At 41.1% G+C, this 20,357-nt stretch overlaps 1 protein-coding gene across 3 annotated transcripts in view; it reads right to left on the minus strand.

The window, feature by feature from the left end:
- Window positions 1-20,357, minus strand: part of LOC111144544 (DLC1 Rho GTPase activating protein) — a 408,863-nt gene that overhangs the window by 20,423 nt on the left and 368,083 nt on the right. For all 3 annotated transcript variants that reach the window (XM_022498870.1, XM_022498871.1, XM_022498872.1), the window contains 2 exons: window positions 9,647-9,718; window positions 4,512-4,593 (listed from right to left, as the gene is read on the minus strand). In XM_022498870.1, the coding sequence (XP_022354578.1) occupies window positions 4,512-4,593; window positions 9,647-9,718 (154 nt within the window). The remainder of the gene's footprint in view (window positions 1-4,511; window positions 4,594-9,646; window positions 9,719-20,357) is intronic.

The following is a 20,357-nucleotide window of genomic DNA, read 5'->3' on the forward strand; positions in this document are numbered from 1 at the left end:
AGGGACAAGTACAAGAGACATGCGAGAAAAGAGAAAGGAACAATTTTCCAAGTAAGACCTGACAAATAAGAACTGTTCTAATTCTTAAAAGATACTTTCTTGGAATTAGCGCAATTGCTTTAAAAATTTACTTCCTTTTAATAGAACAGAAATAGTAACAAAGTTGAAATCCACTATGTGGCAGGCTGTTTGACATTGGTTAGGCATTCAAGGTCTGTTTTACAACAAAGCGCAGACTGAAGACGATAGCTGGGATATGTACTTATCGCTGTATGATAATCGCCTTATTTACGTAATTCTTTGGTGTGTTGATAGGAGGAGTCAGTTGTTACCTCCAAAGGAAAACAGTGATATGGAACATTTTTCAGAAGCTAGAGAGACAAGATCATCTCCATGATCTATACACCCAACGTGGGGCTTGAACTCATGACCCCAAGATCAAGAGTTGCAAACTTTCCTGACTGAGCCAGCCAGGTGCTCGGAGACAAAGACCATTTCAGAAGAGGTGTTCCAACAGTAGTTTGCATCATTATCTGTATATGCTTTAAGGCAAGCAAACCACTCCCCCATTATTAATATTGATGTGACCCCCTCATGATGTTGGCCTTATCACTAGGGTTGGATTATACAGCATAACTAACAAGACTGGGACAAAGCCAATCTCTCAAAAGAAACAAATACAAAAATCCCTTACAAGGGTAAGTACAAGAAACTTGGTGAGCAATCCAAATCCCCAAAACTCAGAAGTTTCATAGCTGTAACTTTTGGTCACTACTAAACTTTGTATTAAGATAATATCATCATGAGGGACGCCTGGGTGGCTCAGTCAGTTGAGTGCCTGCCTTCAGCTCAGGTCATGATCTCGGGGTCCTAGGACTGAGCCCCACGTCAGGCTCCCACTCAGCAGGGAGTATGCTTCTCCCTCTTTCTTTGCCCCTACCACTGGTTTGTGTGCTCTCTCAAATTAAAAAAACATATACATATTTAAAATAGTATTATCATAATTCTCAAGAAAACATTAAGTCGGGGGCACCTTGGTGGCACAGTTGGCTAAGCGTCAAACTCTTGGTTTTGGCTCAGGCTGTGATCCCAGGGTCATGAGATTGAGCCTGATGTCGGGCTCTGTACTCAGTGCCAAGTCGGCTTGAGAGTCTCTCTCCCTCTCCCTCTGCCCTAACTGCTCATGTGCTCTCTCGCTCTCTAAAATAAATAAATCTTAAAAAATAAAGAAAGAAAAATAAAGTAAGTGTGTGTCTTCTGCCCTAAGTAGACTGCTGAGAGATCAGCAATTATTATCCATATAAGAATATAATAAATTTTGGGGGCGCCTGGGTGGCTCAGAGGGTTAAAGCCTCTGCCCTGGTCACGATCCCAGAGTCCTGGGATCGAGCCCCGTGTCGGGCTCTCTGCTCAGCGGGGAGCCTGCTTCCCTTCCTCTCTCTCTGCCTGCCTCTCTGCCTGCTTGTGATCTCTGTCAAATAAATAAATAAAATCTTAAAAAAAAAAAAGAATATAATAAATTTTTAAGCAGAACACTGAAGTGTATATGGAAGCAGTTGTAACATTCATGTGTGTGGGAGGGAAGAGAGAAACCATGTAAAAATTATTTTATTTATTTATTTATTTATTTAAAAGATTTTATTTATTTGAGTGAGAAAGAGAGAGAGTATGAGCAGGAAGAGGGGCAGAGGGAGAGGGAGAAGCAGACTCCTGGTTGAACAGGGAGCCCAACGTGGGGCTCAATCCCAGGACCCTGGGATCATGATCTGAGCTGACGGCAGATGCTTAACCGACTGAGCCACCCAGGTGCTCCAATAATTATTTTATTTAAAACAAACTTTAGGGGGGTGCCTGGGTGGCTCAGTGGGTTAAAGCCTCTGCCTTCGGCTCAGGTCATGATCCCAGGGTCCTGGGATCGAGCCCCGCATCGGGCTCTCTGCTCAGTGGGGAGCCTGCTTCCTCCTCTCTCTCTGCCTGCCTCTCTGCCTACTTGTGATCTCTGTCAAATAAATAAATAAAAATCTTTAAAAAAAATAAATAAAACAAACTTTAGCAGGTTTTGTTTAAGGTAAATATGTTAAAATTAATAATTAACAACATTTCATGAAGTAAAACTTTGCACCTGAGTTTCTGTAACAATTTTACCGTATATATTTAAAATGAACTTCTCAAAATATTTCAACAGGGCAAAAGATGGAAGCCTACAAGAAGTCTGTCAATCTGAAGAGAACATGACAAATCACAAAACTGTCAAACCACACCACAGCTTCATGATTTACTGGTCCTCGAATTCCACAGGCTAAGAGACTATGTGGCTCATGAGTATCCCATCAACAGTCAAACAGGTACGCCCCACCACTGTGCTGACAACTAGGAACGAGCAGGGCATTTCAAAAGAAGATGCCTCATCGTTTTCTTTAGAACATTTGTTTCGGTCTCTCAAAAGGACAATCATTTGCCTTGAGAAGTCTGTGTGAACATGGACAAGAGCCCTTGGGGTTTCCATTACAAACAAGTTGATGACTGTTAGTATGAATTCTGAAGGATTTCCTTTTTGAAGAGAAAACCCAACCTCAGGACTTTCTCAACATACTCAAATCTGGGCCTCCGTTTTGGGCCTAATAATTTTCAAAGGCTTTAACACCCATTACCTTGTTACACTAAACCTCTGAGACATCATTCTCTGCATCTGAGAAAACAGAAACCCAATTCAGCATAAACTGCAGAGTCCAAATACAGATGAAGGTCCAGCTGTTCCTAGTCTTTTCTTTTCACAAAAGATCCTGAAACACAGATTTATTCCCTTTAAAGGGAGGTAGCTTCTCAGTGAAAATCACAAAGGGCAGAGGATGACCTTCTCTTCAGAGGAGAGTGACACAATTTCAAACGGATGTTTAAAAAAAAAAAAAAAGTATTCAAGAATCTAATCATGACCCCTTTGGGCTGCAGTGTTGTAGTGATATTTTTATGACCCAGAAATTCCCAAGCTGTTGCTGCTGTTCAGAAGGCCCACTCACTGAGTGGCAGAAAATGTGTGAAATGGATGATCTGACTCAATGCGTAAATATTTCCTAGGATCCATGTTATGAGTGACCTCATTTATATGCGTTATCACCAATGATGAATTGAAAAAATAAATGAATTCTATCCCACAGCTAAGCATTGAAACATTTAAAAAATGTCTGGAGTAGTTTATACTCCAGATGTTGACTTCTTCCCTCCCAAACTGCATTAGTGACATTCTCTTGTTCCTGGTAACATAGCTTTGGTATTACACACTACAGTGAGGGACTTGGGATTAGGCTGCCTTCAGAAAATGTGTACATACCCTGGACATTTCTAGGCAGCCGTTTCACTGGATTTGAAAAGTGACAGTGTTTCTGTGGTTAATGTGGCACTCTTTTTTTCTTCAACCACGAGAACTAGTCTCTTTCATACACCATCCTGAAGATCTTCCCTGTTTCTCCCTACAATCATGGTTTAAGGTAGAGGATTCAAAAAACACTGCATTACAGAAGAAAGGCAAAAAATTATACTTTCCCTGAGCTACTGCATTCTGTGCCTACCAAGGGGTTAATAAATTCTGAGTGTCGTTCTACCTTAAGGATGTTCTTCTAAGTTAAAATAAGTACTGAATGAAAGAAAATTCATTTCAATTTTATACAAAAAAATCAATATGCAAATTTTTTCTGGGTATAATTTTTCCCCAGAATTCAGCTTTTATAGCTTGAAGGCTTTGAGGAAAATGACGAAGGATGAATAACTCGAAGATGAGTAACATGTCACGAAGAGCTGGAGAAATCATTAGTGTCTTGTCGTCATCTGCGACATGTCTTATCACTTCCACTTCACCGAAACCCCCCGGCTGCCCCTCAGCCCAAACATCCACCAGCACAACGAATGAGGATTTCTGACAGTTTTAGGCAAGGCTCATATCAATGCTCAGTTACTGCCCATCCATTGTAGCTTAAAGCCTTGTGCTGGGTTCGTCTACAACCTTCTTTAATCCTATTGTTACTTTTTGGTACCTGGGGAAGCTGAAGAGGTTCACAGAAGCTTCTCTGGAATTCAGACAATGGTTCTCCTGACTCTAGCATGCCATAACTCCCCCACCCCTCACATACTCCTCTCAGTGTGTTATTTTAATTCAATCTAACAGCCGCTACGACCCTGTTGGAGTATCTGGCTGGGCTTGTACACTCAATTACCCTGTTCTAAGTTTCCAGACCATCTGAACAGTCTCTGTTTCAGCAGTCATATGGTATCGAATATGGAATGGTCTATCTGAGGGCCTCCTAGGGCAGTGTCATTTAATGGCAATATGAAATAACAAGGTGTTACTTATTTTAATTAAAAGGCCTATGACTTACAATAAAGTAAATTACCATAACCATTCACTAATCAAACACCTGCTTAATTAGTAGAACCAACAGGAGCAAAAACCATTTTGATGACAATCTCATTCTAAAAAAAAAAACCAAAAAGAAACCACTCAAAACATTTCCATTTACCTGCATAAAGCCTCAATGGCGTCTTTGTCCAAAAAATCATGCTCTCTCTTGACCAAGGAAATATCAATGGGGAACAGAAGATCTATAAGAAAAATAAAAACATGTATTTATTGAACACCTAAATTCTTGCCAGTCTATCTCAGTTTAGCAGAGGGGAAAAAAAAGTAATTTCTTAAACACCTACTGTGTGTAGGGCACCTTACTTCCTATCAAGCGCTATGGGAAAATAAAGCAACTTAGGACAATTCCAACAGCATCCTCACTGAGCTTAGATGTAAAGTGGTCTGTAGACTCAAATATCCCTCCTTGTCAGAGAAGTGGTTCAAAACACTGTTCCACCTTGGAACAAATCAGCAGGCAACAGATCCCTGCTGTAAATTATAGTTTCAGCCAGAATCAACACCAGAAGGATGCTTCCTTTAAATGGGGTGGTGGTTGTTCTGTTGTCTTTCCATGTGTGTCTGCTCACATTTGATCAGGGGAAAGAGGTCACGGAAAACAGAGCCAAGGAAAGGTCTACAGAACAATGGCAAGTGGTAGGAAATGGAATCTAACCATTTGCATGACATCAAAAGCTAAAGAGAATTCAGGATATGCTATTTTTAAACAAATATTAGCACTTGCATATGGCTTTTCAGGAGTTTATATAACTCCCCCGTAAAACAAAGGGCTAGCTACAAAGCTGCTGGAGAACAATGGGATCCCAAATCCCTTAAGCTGTAGGAGAGTTCAATAGTCTAGAATACTAGAAGTTATATCAGAACCGAAAAGGAAAAAGGGGGAAAAGTCAACTCAATAGAAGAATTCCCTTTTTATCCCTTGTTGATAAATACATTCAAGAAGAGGGGAGGGAGACCCGTGGCACCACTGTGGAAATTTACAACTGCTCTGAAATTGCCACTAGATAAAAACAAGTTACCCTCTAAGGAGTTCCAGCTATTAGGATATAATTGGTCTTTCCCATAGAACGCTTACATAATATGATGAGTAAGAGTTCTTTGGTGCACCTCTGTAGGTCAGGAATGGGGGCAATAAATCAGCACAGCAAGAAACAGGGATTAGCATAACCAAACAAAAACAAAGACAAAAACAAAACAGAAAAACAAAAAAACCAACCCCATGGCCTCTGAAATGGCTTATAATGCTTTGTACAGGGATAGACTGGGCTCTCAGGCTCCCAGGAGATACAAGTGATCAGTCATGTTCTAGTTCCTGGGTTGACTGTGACGTTTTCATGATGGAGCTCCTTATTTTTTACAATCTACTTCCTAGAGACAATGGTTAAGAGCACCTTTTTTTTCTTTGTCTTTTTAAATGTTGGAAACAACATTATTACTGTTACAGTCCAATTCCTTTTTCTGAAGGTATAGAGTTCTTTATTGTTACCTGACTAACATAGACAGACCAATGAGGTAGCCCAAGCTTAACAAAGAAATACGTGAAACTTGGTACTTAGGAATTTATCTCTTCATTATTTTATGGGCCAACTCTGTAAGCTTATAGCGAATGTCAGCTATTAGTGAATATGGCAGACTGTGAAACTGTTTGAAGGTCGTCACATTTTCACTTTGAGCAGACATTAAGAACTTTTAAGTACTAAATAATAGAGCTGACACTAAATATATGTTAATACTCCCAGAGGGTAACATCTGATCTATAAATGTAAACGAAAAGCTCACGTCTGTTAAGTGTACAGGAGACCAGGACCGTGTTATTTTAATAATTCTAACTTCGTGTACCCAGAACTGTCCTTTAGATTTCTTTCTGATCCCAAATTAACTTTCAGATTCTGTTTAAAAAACAAACAAAATCTAGGGAAGGTAGCAACTAAATGTAAGAGAGAAGTGAAGTAATTCAATTGCTTTTATTTGCCTAGACTGTTCTGAAAGGACCAGCTTTTAAAAGATACGATTTATTGATATATGGAAGTTCTCAGAGTTCTTCAGGTTAGGATTTCATCTTCCAGCTTGAGTTTAAGGGCAGGAAGTATAAATTGCCAAAGACCAAAATAAAGCAAAACAGGAAGACAAGGAATGTGTGGGTTGGTGTGTAGTGTGTTATACTCACCCTACAGACAGGGGCAGGAGAGCAGAAATTATCACCCAGAACAATATACAGTATATCCCCAAAATAGGCTTATGCTTCAAAAGATTTGTAAATGTAAAGAGACCCCAAACACATCCTGTGAAAATGCAGTCTGAATTTTAGGATTCACTAAGAAGTAAGACAGAGACTGGAAAGGAGTCTTAGCAAATACAGACTCATAAGAAAGTGCTGCTTGGCAGCAAATCAACACCAAAAATGAACATAATTGAAGGAAATTTAATTTCTAAACAGGAGAACAAAAGGAACAAAAGGACAGCCACCTTACTGCCACTGCAAATGCAATTATCCTTCCCCATCTCCAGTGGAGCTGTGAATTGAATTTGATAGGATGGTGGTCCCTCCCCAGCCCTCCCCAGAGCCAAGCCCTTCTGAAAGACAGAGATACTGTGAATGTTAATAGGTCAGGAATCCTCTCTAAAGGGAAGATAAGCAGCTCCACCGTAATAAACATGCAGGTTAACCAAGCCCCTTAAAAAAAAGAGGGGAAGAAACAAGAAAAAGAAAAGGAATTGGAAATATTCTCTATAATGTAGGAACAGTAAGATCTTTTACACAGTCTAGCAATAAAATAATTCTGAATTCAACTTCATGGGAAAATATCACACATTCAGTCTGGGCTACCATGAGGTAAAGACCAGGTATGGTAAATTAGATAATGAATTAATTAAGCTGAGTGAGTGAGGAAAATAAAAATGATCTCTATGGTCTCTCTCTGCCTGATCTGCTTCTGGGGAGTACCCACCCACCCACTCCGTATCCCTCCTCAAGGCAACCTGCTGATCATGTTTGGCACTTTCAAGCTCACAAACTATACCCATTCTTAGCATGGGCTTTTTGCTCATGTGTTAAAGAAGGTTGGCAATGACCACTAGCTTCCCTGAGAGCCCAATGTCACTGTTACAGGAAGTAGTTTGATTGTCATTATCCTAGGAGAAGAGAAGGATAAAAGACATGATTTTAAAAAACTATTGTGAGAAGAGCTGAACATCTTTGGTGAAAATATTTAAGTGACATCATTTCAACTCAATCTTTTAGAAATTTCATCACATGGGGGCGCCTGGGTGGCTCAGCGGGTTAAGCCGCTGCCTTCGGCTCGGGTCATGATCTCAGGGTCCTGGGATCGAGCCCCGCATCGGGCTCTCTGCTCAGCAGAGAACCTGCTTCCTCCTCTCTCTCTCTGCCTGCCTCTCTGCCTGCTTGTGATCTCTCTCTCTGTCAAATAAATAAATAAAAAATCTTAAAAAAAAAAAAAAAACTTCATCACATGATGCTATCTCCTAGTATCCCCTTCCTTCTTAAGTGATGAAAAAGACATATTTTTAAAATGTAAATTAACCAAAACTATGTTTTTTGAGACTATGGCAGTCCTTTATAGGCCTTCTTGGATGTTGGAATTATGTTTTTGTTTTTATAAAATATGTAGCGTTTACCACAGTGTTAGGCATCCCTGTTGCTGTAGAATTAATAATGGCTTGCTGGTTAGCAGAATGGATGGGATGGGTAGATGAATGAATGAGTGAATGAGAGACATCCCATGTCATCATCTCAGTAAAGTTATGGAAACAAAGAAAGCTCAAGGTAGAAGCAGCTCTGGAACTCAACTTACTCAGTTTAGGAATCTCTTCACTATTCACCCAAACTTTGCTTGAAAATTACCCATAAAAATGGAGTTCACCGGTTCAGAACTATGATTCTTTTTCAATGACTTCACATACAGTATGATAAAAGGCCAATGCAAATGAACAGCCTATTCATCTCGCCACACCCACGGCATGCTCTACCCACACCAGGCAGCCAGAGCTTCAGAAAGAGCCAAGCCTGAGGAGCTCTTCCCCCACCGCTACAGCACCTGAGTGACCCGCAGGGCACTGATGACAAAATGAAGGAGTATATGTTCAGCCTCGATCTTCATTTTTTTTTTTTTAACAGTCCATTTTCCTTAGTTAAAAAATTGAATGCCACAGAAAAAAGAATATTCATCAAATGACAATCTAAACCGAGGTAAAAAGCCTAATTACAACTCAGGGGGCCACATCCGTAACACATGACCCATAAAAGCTTACTATTTAGAATAAAGAGCTCTTAGAAATCATTACGAAAAGTGCAACTGAGTCATGAGAAAAACGGGCAACAGACATTTCACAAAAGAACACAGATAGACTGCCAAATGATAGGAAGAAATGAGCATTACCATTCATGATAAGAGAAGTGGAAGTCAAAGTATATCCATGTTGACTGGCAAAAATTAAAGCCTGACAATATCAAGTGTTGAGAGCACATGGACAGACAGGATCTTTATATATCACAGGCAGGGGTGAAAATCGGTACAGGCGCTTTTGAAAAATCTGCATTATAAAGCTGAACATACGTGTTCCCTGTTACCCAGTAATTCAGCTCCTCCAAATACAAATTATTACTGATGTACCACGAGAGTATAAAACCGTATGAGCATGTTTATAAGCCTCCAGAATGTAAAAGCAAAACAGAAAAAGCCAAAATGCCCACCCAGCAGAGTGTGAATGTGAATAAACGGTGGTCCACACACGACGGGCTCTTACACAGCAGTCAAAGCAAGTGATCCAGGGGGACACAAAGTATAGAAGAATCTTAACGTAAGCGTCAGACGAAGTGAAGAAAACGAAGTCCTACAAGATTACACAGAGCATAATACCCTTTTTATAAGGGTAAAAGCAACTTTATAAAAATATATATATTACAAAAATGTCATAAAACTATATAAAAGCAAAGCAAGAAAATGCAAGGAATTACAGAAGTTTCAGAATGAGTTGCTTTGGGTAGGGGGTGGCAGAGGGATCTAATGGGTACATTATTATCAAGGTTCTAGCTTTTGCTTTGAGTGGTGGGGGGGTCTTAGGACTTGCTACATTGCTTGCTTAATGAAATATTTTAATGAGTAATAATATGTCTGAAAATAAATCACAGATCAGTAGTATCATGAACCAAGGATATGAATATGCTGATTTAAAAAAACAAAAAACAAAAAACCACAAACAGGACTCCCCACTCACCTTCATAAAGCTGCGCGTACTGGGGGAAACCAGTTGCCCGTAGCCAATCACAAGCTTCCTTGGCTTCAATCTCTGTAACAGAGCCAAAGACAGACAGACGGGTCAGTCATGGGCACCTCAGCATGCTTGCTTCTTTAACAAACTCTGATTTGGTTAGACAAGCAAAATACGTCTGTTGACAATGGATAAGCAAAATAAATAAATACACATATACCTACATGAAGTCGACTTAACTCAAAATGGTTTAAAATATGGTACACCTTTTCAGAGTTCAAAAATGCATTTTTATCTATCTTTCCTTGAAGAAGAAGAACAGGGTCCTCGCAGTAGGTGACTGTGCTTCTTCTGTGTTCAGGTTACAAATGATCATGAAAATAGGGCATATCAAGCAGGTTGAAGAGGGATTAAGTAATCTTAAGCCTAGATGGTCTAACCTGGTTTACTTTTCACATCATTGACAGGTGACACCCTGGAAGAGAACTAACCTGACCAAAGGGAGAGACCTCCTGTCCCCCAACGGGATGAGCAGAAAAGGCCCAGGTGCCGTGTGGCAATGTGCTCTTCAGTGCCCCCACCAGTAAGAGACCCCGGCTGTCAGGTGACCCAGAGGGCATTAAGTCAATAAATTCCACGATCCTGGTAGGATGAAATGCCTAATAAAGCCCTACTTCCCTGTGGTTAACATCTTGTAGATAATATTGATAAACAGCAAGGCCAAGAGCACTGACACACTGTGTTCAAACTCACTCAAGCACGGATTTACAATCCCGTTAAAACTGACTCACAGAGGAGGTCTGGGGCACATTCATTAGCTTCTCTCTGCTGGCACAAAGAATATTCTTTCAACTCTTCTTCCCACCTTCCACAGGCCATTGGAGTACTTAGGTATATAAGGTGATTCATTCATTTATAAGTGTCTTAACATTGCTTAATTTATTCCAGATTCAAATCTTCGTTAAGAGATCTCTCCTCTGAGCCAGATAATCTGTATTAGGAGAAGCACCCATAGCTCACTTTTGGCTAGTAACTATGGTTTCGAAGCATTTTTTTCCCTATTATTTCATGAGTTCCTTGGCCTTTAAAAGGTCATTAAGAACACTCAAATTCATGAAAGGAAGTAGGGTTGTCTTTCTAGAAGATCCAAAGAGAAAAACAACTTGCTGTCTTCTGATGAGTTAGTGAATACTCAAGACTAAAAACAGCGCAGGCACAAGAGTGGAAATAAATGGCAAGGCTAAGTTTATTTTCACGAATCTTTCTAGTGTGGCGATGAAGCAGCATTTCTAAACTCGAGATTCGGGAGTGAATTTGGGGTTGGAGGGAAAGTGACAGACATGTAGAAGAATCTCAATGTTTGTGCAGAATAAAAGAATATATAGAATCGTCAGGTGTCAATTACCTGTACTTAAGTTTTTTTATGTATTTATATGCACACCTTGTCTCAGAAAGGAATTAAAACAGCTTTACATAAAATCATAAACATTTTCTAGGAAACTGTATTGCTGTAAAAGCATATAAAAGCTCAACGTTTTATTTCAAAGAATGAGAAAACTTTTCTCTATGTCTGTGGCCCCTGCTCAAAAATAGATATGGAAAGAAAAAAAGGCTGTTTGTTTAAAAAAATTTTTTTTTTAAGTAACTCACTCTTCCTGACCATTTAGAGGTTATTTCCATGGAACAGATTGTTAGACTCTGAACAATAGATTGTTCAAAAGTAAATGCGCTCGCTTTCTTAATATTTTACTCAGTAAGTGGTAACCTGAAATTCTCAATATCCACTTGTTTTTTACTATGTTCAGACATGACATCGGATCAGCACAGGCACAAAAAGCCTTAATGAGACACACTTCACCAGCCAATACGGCCACCTTTTTAAAGCATGTTCCCGATTTTCTGATTAAAATGGCTTCCTGCCAGGAGGCACGTAAGATGCAAGGTATTTTTCTAAAAAATCTGTACATTTATTTATATAGTACTTTACAAATTACCAAGTGCTTTCATATATATTGCTCACTTAAGGCCCCTAGCAAGTACAGGAGCCCATAAATGCCTATTGCTCAGTTGTCATTCTTTAACTCACTTTCCAACACTAAGGAAATGAAAAGCTCCCAAATGACCACAAATTCATTTAAAGAGCTGTGTCCAAACAGCCACTCTGCTCAGGGCCATTTGGATAGAAATAAATGATGTGAACAGGCAAAGGTTTGCATCTTCAGCAGATAATCTAATTAAAGGCTTACAATGGCTAAAAAGCAGTATTTTCAAGAACTACCGAGATCCAGAAATTTTACCCTCCTTTTCCTTACCCTAAAACAGACGAAAATGTGTTTTTCTTTTAGATGTGAAACCATGGGAAAGAGGCAAGTCAGTATCTGGTTGACATTTAAGAAAGCATACTCGTGAAAACTTGGGCTGCAGACCAAATGAACACAACACACTGTTTCTGTAGAAATCAGAATGACAACACTGGAAAACTATAAGTTGTCACTGATTTTTTAACAAATGGAACAATTATTGACTTCACTCCTACCCCTTTTCCAATGACCAAGAGAAAATGGTAGTAACAATCCAATCTAAGTACTGATTTTTAACAAATCAGTATTTTCATTTTATTTAACACGAAATAAACCCATGTCTATATCCAAGTCGGGTACAGAACACCCCTTCCAGTTTTAGCCCCGGCCCCAATCCAAGCCATTACGTTCCTTCCTGTCTCCCAACTAAATGCTCTCCTCTCTCAGGAAAACCATCCACCAGACCTGGCTCATCAAAGGTCCAAATGTAAAGCCTTGATCTTGTCTTTCCCTCACAAACTTCATTAGAGCCCCACTGCTTAGAAAATCGAGTCTAAACACCTCTGTGTGTTTTTTCTGAGCTCTCCATGTGGCACGCAACCTAATTTTTCCAGTTACCTGTTCTCACTCTACCTCCAAACCAAAGCAAACTCAATGCTCATCTCCCCCTATACCACCGTGATTTCGTGGCATGAAATAATCTCCCATCTTCTCAGTGTCAAATTTTATTCATCCTTCAAGGTCCATCCCAAATGTTGCCTCCCTAGGCAGACCTCCCAGATGCTTCCTGATGGTTCTATCAATGGCTGGTTTTTATTGTGTGCTTAATATGAGCAAGGACCTGTCTAAGCACTTAAGCCATATTAACTCATTTACTTTTCACATTGATCCTAAAACGTGGATTACTAATATCCCCAAAATACAGAGATGAGGAAATAAGCAGAGAAATAACTTCTTAAAATGAGGGTTTTTTTTTACATTCAAATGCCAGAGTAGAGAAAGAACTAAGACTCATAGAAATTAGCAAGACAGAGGCTCCTGGGTGACTCCTTCGATTAAGCATCCAACTCTGGATTTCAGCTCAGGTCATGATCTCAGAGTTGTGAGATAGAGCCCGATGGGCTCTGCACTGGGCAGGGAGACTGCTTAAGATCCTCTCTCTACCCCTCCCCAACTCAAAAAAAAAAAAAAAAAAAAAAAAAAGAAGAAATGAGCAAGACAGGTTCTCCACTTTAAAAAAATGTATAATAACAAGTGCCTTTAAAATATCAAAACTATGGACACATTGCATGACTTCAGTCACTGAATCCCCCACACCAGTTTTTGGAGGCCCCTAACTGGCTCTAAAGGTATGACTTTTCTTTTAGGATATCCAACTATGAGGATGATTTTTAAAAAAAACATTCTCCACCAGGCAAAAACACCATCAGAAACTAAAATGGAAATAATGTCACTTTAATGCCTGGGTTTTCTCTGAGCAAACAACAGACAAATGTGTTAAGGAGGAAACAGGAAATATTTATTGGAACCAGCTTTAGTGGTTAGTTGTGTAAGATGAATGAGGTCCAGAAGACCCTTTTGTGTAAGGCTGGGAACCATCAGCCCATATTTGCACATTTCCTGGCATGATGGGATGACCCTATCTTCCTCTTACCCCTCAACGGTGAGTTAAACAGAAATCCCCCAACGCCGTCATCATTCTGCTGAACCTGCTGATCTCAACCGGCTGAGCAGCAGTAACTGGGTCCAAGTGGGATGGGATTACTTCCATGTCTCTGTGCCGTCTTCACAGTGGGAACCGTCAGGCTCTGTCTTCCAGGACGACATGCTACCCAAATCAGGACTCAAGGCAAATGCCACAGCTACATGGACTGTGTTGCTTAAATAAAGTCTAAGGAATTGGAGGAATGCAAGAAAATCTCAGATTCCTTGGATTCTTCCAAATATGACAGACCTGTGGCCAAATATCCACAGAAGTGTTGATGCTTTTACAATCATAGAGAAGTAACTTTGCTGTGTGAAGGTGGGTGGTATTTTCTGATCCAACAAAACTCATTTCTCTCCCCTGATCACACAGAATCCCTCCGATGGGAAGAGGATTCTTACGGATTCTCCAGCCTCCGCTGAGGTGGCCAATTTACAGGACTGTCATGCAGCTGGGCACCAATGGCCCATCTGTCCATGGCAGGTGGGCTTCACAGGGCAGCCCACTGGAGAAGCAAACCATGGCTTCAAAACCTTCATCTCAGTGGCTCCCAGCCCTGGATGCAGTAGGCATCATGTGGGGAGAGGAAGCTTCCTGAAACCACCACCCACCATCCACTCCCAGGCATCTGGATTTTCTCAGTCTAGGGAGGACCCAGGCAGCGCCTTTTAGAAGAAGCTCTCTAGGTAAATTTAAGGACAGGCAGCCAGACATTTCTCTGTATTCTTGCATCGGGAACTCCTTCTTCCTGGACTACCTCAAGAGTCTCCCAACTGAATTCAGTCAGAAGCTTTGCCCCTCCTTACCCACAACAAATCTATCCTAGTCCAAGAGTCCCTGAGCCCCTGGATTCACTTTTACGCAGAGCATAATTCCTTACGTCACTCCCCTGCTTATAATTCTTCAGGGACTCTCTACCACCTTCCAGATACAATTCAAACTCAACAGACCCACAGCCTTCTCAATTTGACCTCTGCCTTATCCATTCGTCTCCTGGAAGGCCTCCAAATGCAGGCTTTGTTCGTCTTACTGAACTCCTTGGGGTTCCCAGGAGGAACCAGGCTCTCTCACACCTTGAGCTCTTAATCTGTTCTCCCTCTGGCCCCAAATTCCCCCTTCTCCGCCCCATCAACTTCTCTGTTCCACCTTCCCCATGCTGGGTGGGGAACATCTATCAAAGACTTCTTAATTCATTTGTATACCCCAAAAAGACTATTTTTCCACACTGGAAGCATAAATATACTTGTGTGAGGGAAAAGAAAATCCGCTACTATTTTCCTTTTTTCAAAAACAGACTATAAACTAGAATATGAACCTCCTCTTTTCGCCATTAATAAAAACAAATGTTAAACACACACATCTGCCAAAGACCAGTTATCAGGATTTACCTATGTAAAATGAATTCCTATAGGCTAAGTCAGACAGCAGAATGTCTATATTAATATTTATTACACTCCAATGTTATCTAATCACAGCAAAGAGTTTGACTAGCAACGAACAACATTCCTACCCTCAGGTGCCTAAAAATATTCTAAACATCTGTTGTGCATATTCTGAAAGAAACCAGTTAGGAAGCTTCTGGAAGAGCCGTCAATACTAATTCAGTTTCTAAGGCTGTTTGGCCCAACAGTAGCTGACCCAGCCCCACTTTTAGGTATATTCTAGTATAGCGGTATATTCTAGTATAGCCGTACCTTTAAGTGAAGCCAACCACCCTTCACGCCCCCTTTCCCTCAATATTTATTTATTGGACATCTCTTAAGTGCGCCACCAAATGTGCTCGGGGACAATCAGACACAGGTTCCTGTCCTGAAGCAGGAAGCCAAATGTTAAGGTAATTCACAGTTAAGTACATGGTGTCCCATGATCCTCTAGTAAGGAAAAATCTGATATCCTAAGGGCTAAAGGCTATTCTAAGGTCCTTGTGGGAAGTCCAAGTGACCGGATACAGGCAGCACCAATGAGTCCCCAATTCCTAGGTGGAAGCCCCAGTCCTAACTGCGGTTCACACACCCTAGCTTCTTAATGCGCTGCGTCTGTCATCTAATCTCCCTCTGCGATCAGATCCAGCACGCTGGCCGCTTTTCAGCTGCTCTGTACTCCCTTTCCTGATTTAGTTTTTCTCCTTCCAAAACATTTGTTTATTTACGTTTACTTTCTGTAAGCTCCAAAAGGGCAATTTTCTTTTGTCTCCTTTACTCTCTGATCCATCCCAACCACCTACGGCACAAAAAGCAATTGCTCAATAAATATTACATAAATACAGTATGATTTTTGTTCTAGTGAGAGGGTCTGGGGCGCCTGGGTGGCTCAGTGGGTTAAAGCCTCTGCCTTCAGCTCAGGTCGTGATCCCGGGGTCCTGGGATCAAGCCCCACATCGGGCTCTCTGCTCAGCGGAGAGCCTGCTTCCTCCTCTCTCTCTCTCTCTCTCTCTCTGCCTGTCTGCGTACTTGTGATCTCTGTCAAATAAATAAATAATCTTAAAAAAAAAAAAAAAAGGGTCTTAATTTTTTCTGACCAGGATCCACAATAATACAATATACGTTATAACCTGGTACACAAATGTATGTATGCACATGTGTATACACACACACACACACACATTTATGTATACTAACACGAGTTTGTAAGCACATGCCAACTGAAATAAGTTTCACCAAACTGAGACTTAAAATACGTAATACATTCTTATGTCTTTCTATTCCATTTAAAAAATAGTTATTTGGGGGCACCTGGGTGGCTCAGTGGGTTAAGCCACTGCCTTCGGCTCAGGTCGTGATCTCGGGGTCCTGGGATCGAGTCCCGCATCGGGCTCTCTGCTCGGCGGGGAGCCTGCTTCCCTCTCTCTCTCTGCCTGCCTCTCCGTCTACTTGTGATCTCTCTCTGTCAAATAAATGAATAACATCTTAAAAAAAAAAAAAGATTATTTAAAAATAGTTATTTGTTACCTACCAGAGCAACCAGTTTGAAACGTATTCTTTTCACACCATAGCTTTTTCTTAAAAAGAAAGAAAAGGAAAGGAAACGAAGAACTTCCTACAGAGGAGAATGCGATGTGACTGAATTCAGAGGTGGGAGGTGGGAGGGGGCTGCTTGAGCACATGGTTTATGCTTGGCCTTTATTGAAGGAGGGGTGATGATCTCACAGGGAAGACTGGATGGGGGAGACAAGATTCACAGTAAAGGAGACAGAGGAAGTCAGGAGGAGAGATGCTGATACCCAGGTGCTTGTGAACGAACGGCGAGCAGTCCGATTTACTCTAACACTGACAAAGGAAGGAGGCATGAAGTGGAAAGCAGGTTATCCCATGGAGCAGAGAGAAGCATCTTTTTAGCCTGGTGATCCAAAGAGCAGCCAACATCATTTGCTCACACGTAAAACAGCTTTGCTTCTGGGTGCCTCAACGCTTTCTAATCATCCGTCACAGAAAGAGGGCCAAGTATTACCTGTTAACAGGTCAGGAGAACAGGTCCAGGAAAGAATGCATTGCTTTGTTAAGTAGCCTTGAGAAAAATACTCTCTGGACCGGTTTCCTCATCTGTAAAACCTGAGCTTGCCATAGGCTTTGTAAATTCCCGAAGGTTCTGACTCTGGTTTTTCCTTTATGCCAATTTCCCCTTCTCTCTAAGACCACCTTTAGAATAGGTTCCATTTCTACCGTTAAGTTTCCAGATGTATCATCAATTACATGTGGAGACATTTCTCTTTCCTCAAAACACTGGTTCAATAGTTCAGTTTCCCAGTTTTGCGAATGGGCTGAAGTTTATTGCTAAAATTTCTAATGTGGTTTTTAACAGATCAATTCCTTGTTCTGTCTCACAAAGCCAATGTTCATATTACAGGGGAACTCAAAATGCTACATATTTTTGCTTATGTGGGCGTCCACAGCCCTCACACTAAAATTCATCTTTATAGGAGGAATACACTTGGGAAACCCTGGATTTTCTTCTGCTTACTGAGCTCTTCTATTTGGGCCTCCCCCCAGCAGCATCCTGGCTTCTGCTGAATCAGTGGGCTAGGTGCTGACATGCTTCTTGGCGCTTTTCATCCTTTCTCTTCACCACTGAGGAAGCTGGCTCAGAGTTTAGGTGATTTGCTCAAGGTTCCAGAACCACCCTGCTCTCCCAGGCTAGAGCACTTGCTGCATACTTTGCCTGCCTGCAGAGATTACTCTCACTTTTCAATCACCAGACTGTTTTTCAGTACAAGGAAAAACTGCAAACTTGGGAAAGTTTTCTTTTTGTGTGTATTTTTTTTTTCTCCTCTCTCTCTCCTGCTTGAGGTCCAGAGGCAGATATGTTGCTTTCTAATGAAGAACATTCCTAGAAATAATATAAAGGGGGGGGGGGGGAAGGACCCATTTTGCCCAATGATGTGATGACAACTTAATAAAGGGTTTTGCCTGAAAGAAGAAAACCCTTAGACACGCCCTACAAGCCTCTACCTGGGATTATGCATGTGAAGAGACACTTGGCATTGGGAAATGAAATCAGTTGAAATCCCCTTTGGGGATCATTTAGTTCAAGTGTTTGCAAAATATTGTTTTTTTCATATCAAAGAATATGTGCTCTTCCCTCATAGAGGCAAAGAGCTCAGTATTCATTTGAGGCCCTGTGAGACACGGTTTGAGCTCAGGTACTCCAGACTTAAACGGATCCAGTTATTTCCAGGAACAGAAAATAATCTCCCAGCTAATCAGAAACTGGCACAAAGAAGTAAAACTGAAATGAAAACACACTACTCAGGAAACGGCTAGGGCCTCATCACATTTTTCTATTTCATTTCTACGTGGGGTGGATAAAAAGAAAAACAAAACCCCTTTGGTTTACATACATACATGCAAACACATTTCTAATACTCTACATCAAATATTTATGCATTTCCAACCAAGCATTGCTAGGAAGAATGACTTCATATAATTCTTAAAATACAGTAATTCTTTAAAGATCATAATTGCAGGGATTAGGAAAACAATTTAAACAATTTCAAGTAAGGAAACAATCTAAGTAACATACTTACAAGGACCCTTGCTTTTTTTCCTGAGTCTCATTTTTTCCCATAAAATGAAAGATTTTAAGATTTTAGGTTTTCAGATTATACAATCCACTTCCTTTACAATTTATGATTCAAGGCAAAATACTGGGTTACAAACCTGAAGGAACACTCCCCCCTTCTCCATGATGAAAGGTTTGCAGGCACATCAATTCTTTCATTCACACATTAGCAAAGCTTATTCTACTAAGAAACCTTCATCCCCAATCTTTGACTTTTGCTCCAGGTTCCAGTGTCCCTAGCATGGAAAAGTAGAAATACGGTGTGAACTGCAGTGCTACAGAAACCTTAAATTAGAAATAAAGGCAGTAGTGAGGAATTCTAAAGAAACTGTCCACACTGGTTGTAGTCCATTCTGACAGGAAAAAGGAAAGCCAGAATAGAAAGAAACATCAAACCGCCTTACACGAAGACCAATGAAAATAAAAACATGGCAGATACTGGTGAAGATAAGCTGCCTTTGGGTGTTCCTACATCGAACCTCAAACAGGAAACACTGTACGATTTGACGTTCTCTGTTGTGTAAGAAAAAATAAGGACTACTGTATTCTAGGTGAGCTAAAGAATTTTCATTCAAAATGCTGGTGACAACCAGCCCTCCCCAGACACACATGAGCTAGTGGTCAAAATGTGATTCGGGTACATCTGTTTAGCTGAGGAAGGCTTCTGCTTTCATATAGTTACATTTTTCCTACAAAAATGAAGATCCTCATTTTGTTGCTATCCCCATTGTGTTTGCACACTTGGGCAGGAAGGGGTCTGAAGCACCATGTAACACACATATGACCTTGGACTAGTCTCTGAACTTCCAGGCATCTCCGCTGCCCCTCAGTGGGGAAGAGGCAATGTTTTTCCAGGCTGCTTTTGCCAAGTTCTGGAATTTCCACCGAAACAACTTATAGAAATGCACAAGCATTACGGAAGATCCCTTTCTCGTGCGATCCAGTTCGAAAACAGGAGTTGTGTGGAGATTGTCCCCTGTGCGTTTATAGTTTTCTCCAGACTCGGGAGGTGAAGATGATTTTCAGAATTTTAGCATCTTCTATCTACTTTGTCACCTGGGTGTGACAAAGGGCAAGGCGAGGCTGTGGCGCAGCCGTGTCACCTCCAGGCTCCCTTCCTCTATGGCTTCCTCAGTGCTCACAGCCTGGGAAACGCTACAACCGCAGGGTGTGGAAAACTTCTGTCCCTCACACATCCTCCAGAGACTCCTGTAAGGAGAAGGAAGGCGCCTTTCTGACAAGCTCCAGGAAGCTGCCTCCAATCCGCTCTGTGGGACACCGGAAGGTGGGGCAGGAAGAGAACAAAATGTGGATGGGAGGTGTCAGAGGCATCTGAGGACCCCAGCTCCACTGACATCAGCCTTCAGTTAGTTTTTGATTTTCCTCCTGGTGACAGGAGGGGGTAAGACATGAAAAGGCCCCTAAGCAGAGGTTTGTGTGAATGGAAAAGGAGTATACTTTCCACTGTGAAACTCGGTTCAGTAGCAAAATAAAACACCAGGATGAAGGATTTGGAGAAATCACCTCCCACATGAGCACTGTAGGATGGGGGCGTTAGCCAGGTGAAACGTTTTTATTTACCCTTTGCTGTCCAAGGACATTTCCTAATAGGCAGTCATGCTCAAGATGCCATTCACGCGTTTTCACTGACATCTGC

This window comes from Enhydra lutris, unplaced genomic scaffold (genome assembly GCF_002288905.1).
Source record: "Enhydra lutris kenyoni isolate GAN:26980312 unplaced genomic scaffold, ASM228890v2 scaffoldscaffold11, whole genome shotgun sequence".
NCBI classification, from domain to species: Eukaryota; Metazoa; Chordata; class Mammalia; order Carnivora; family Mustelidae; genus Enhydra; species Enhydra lutris.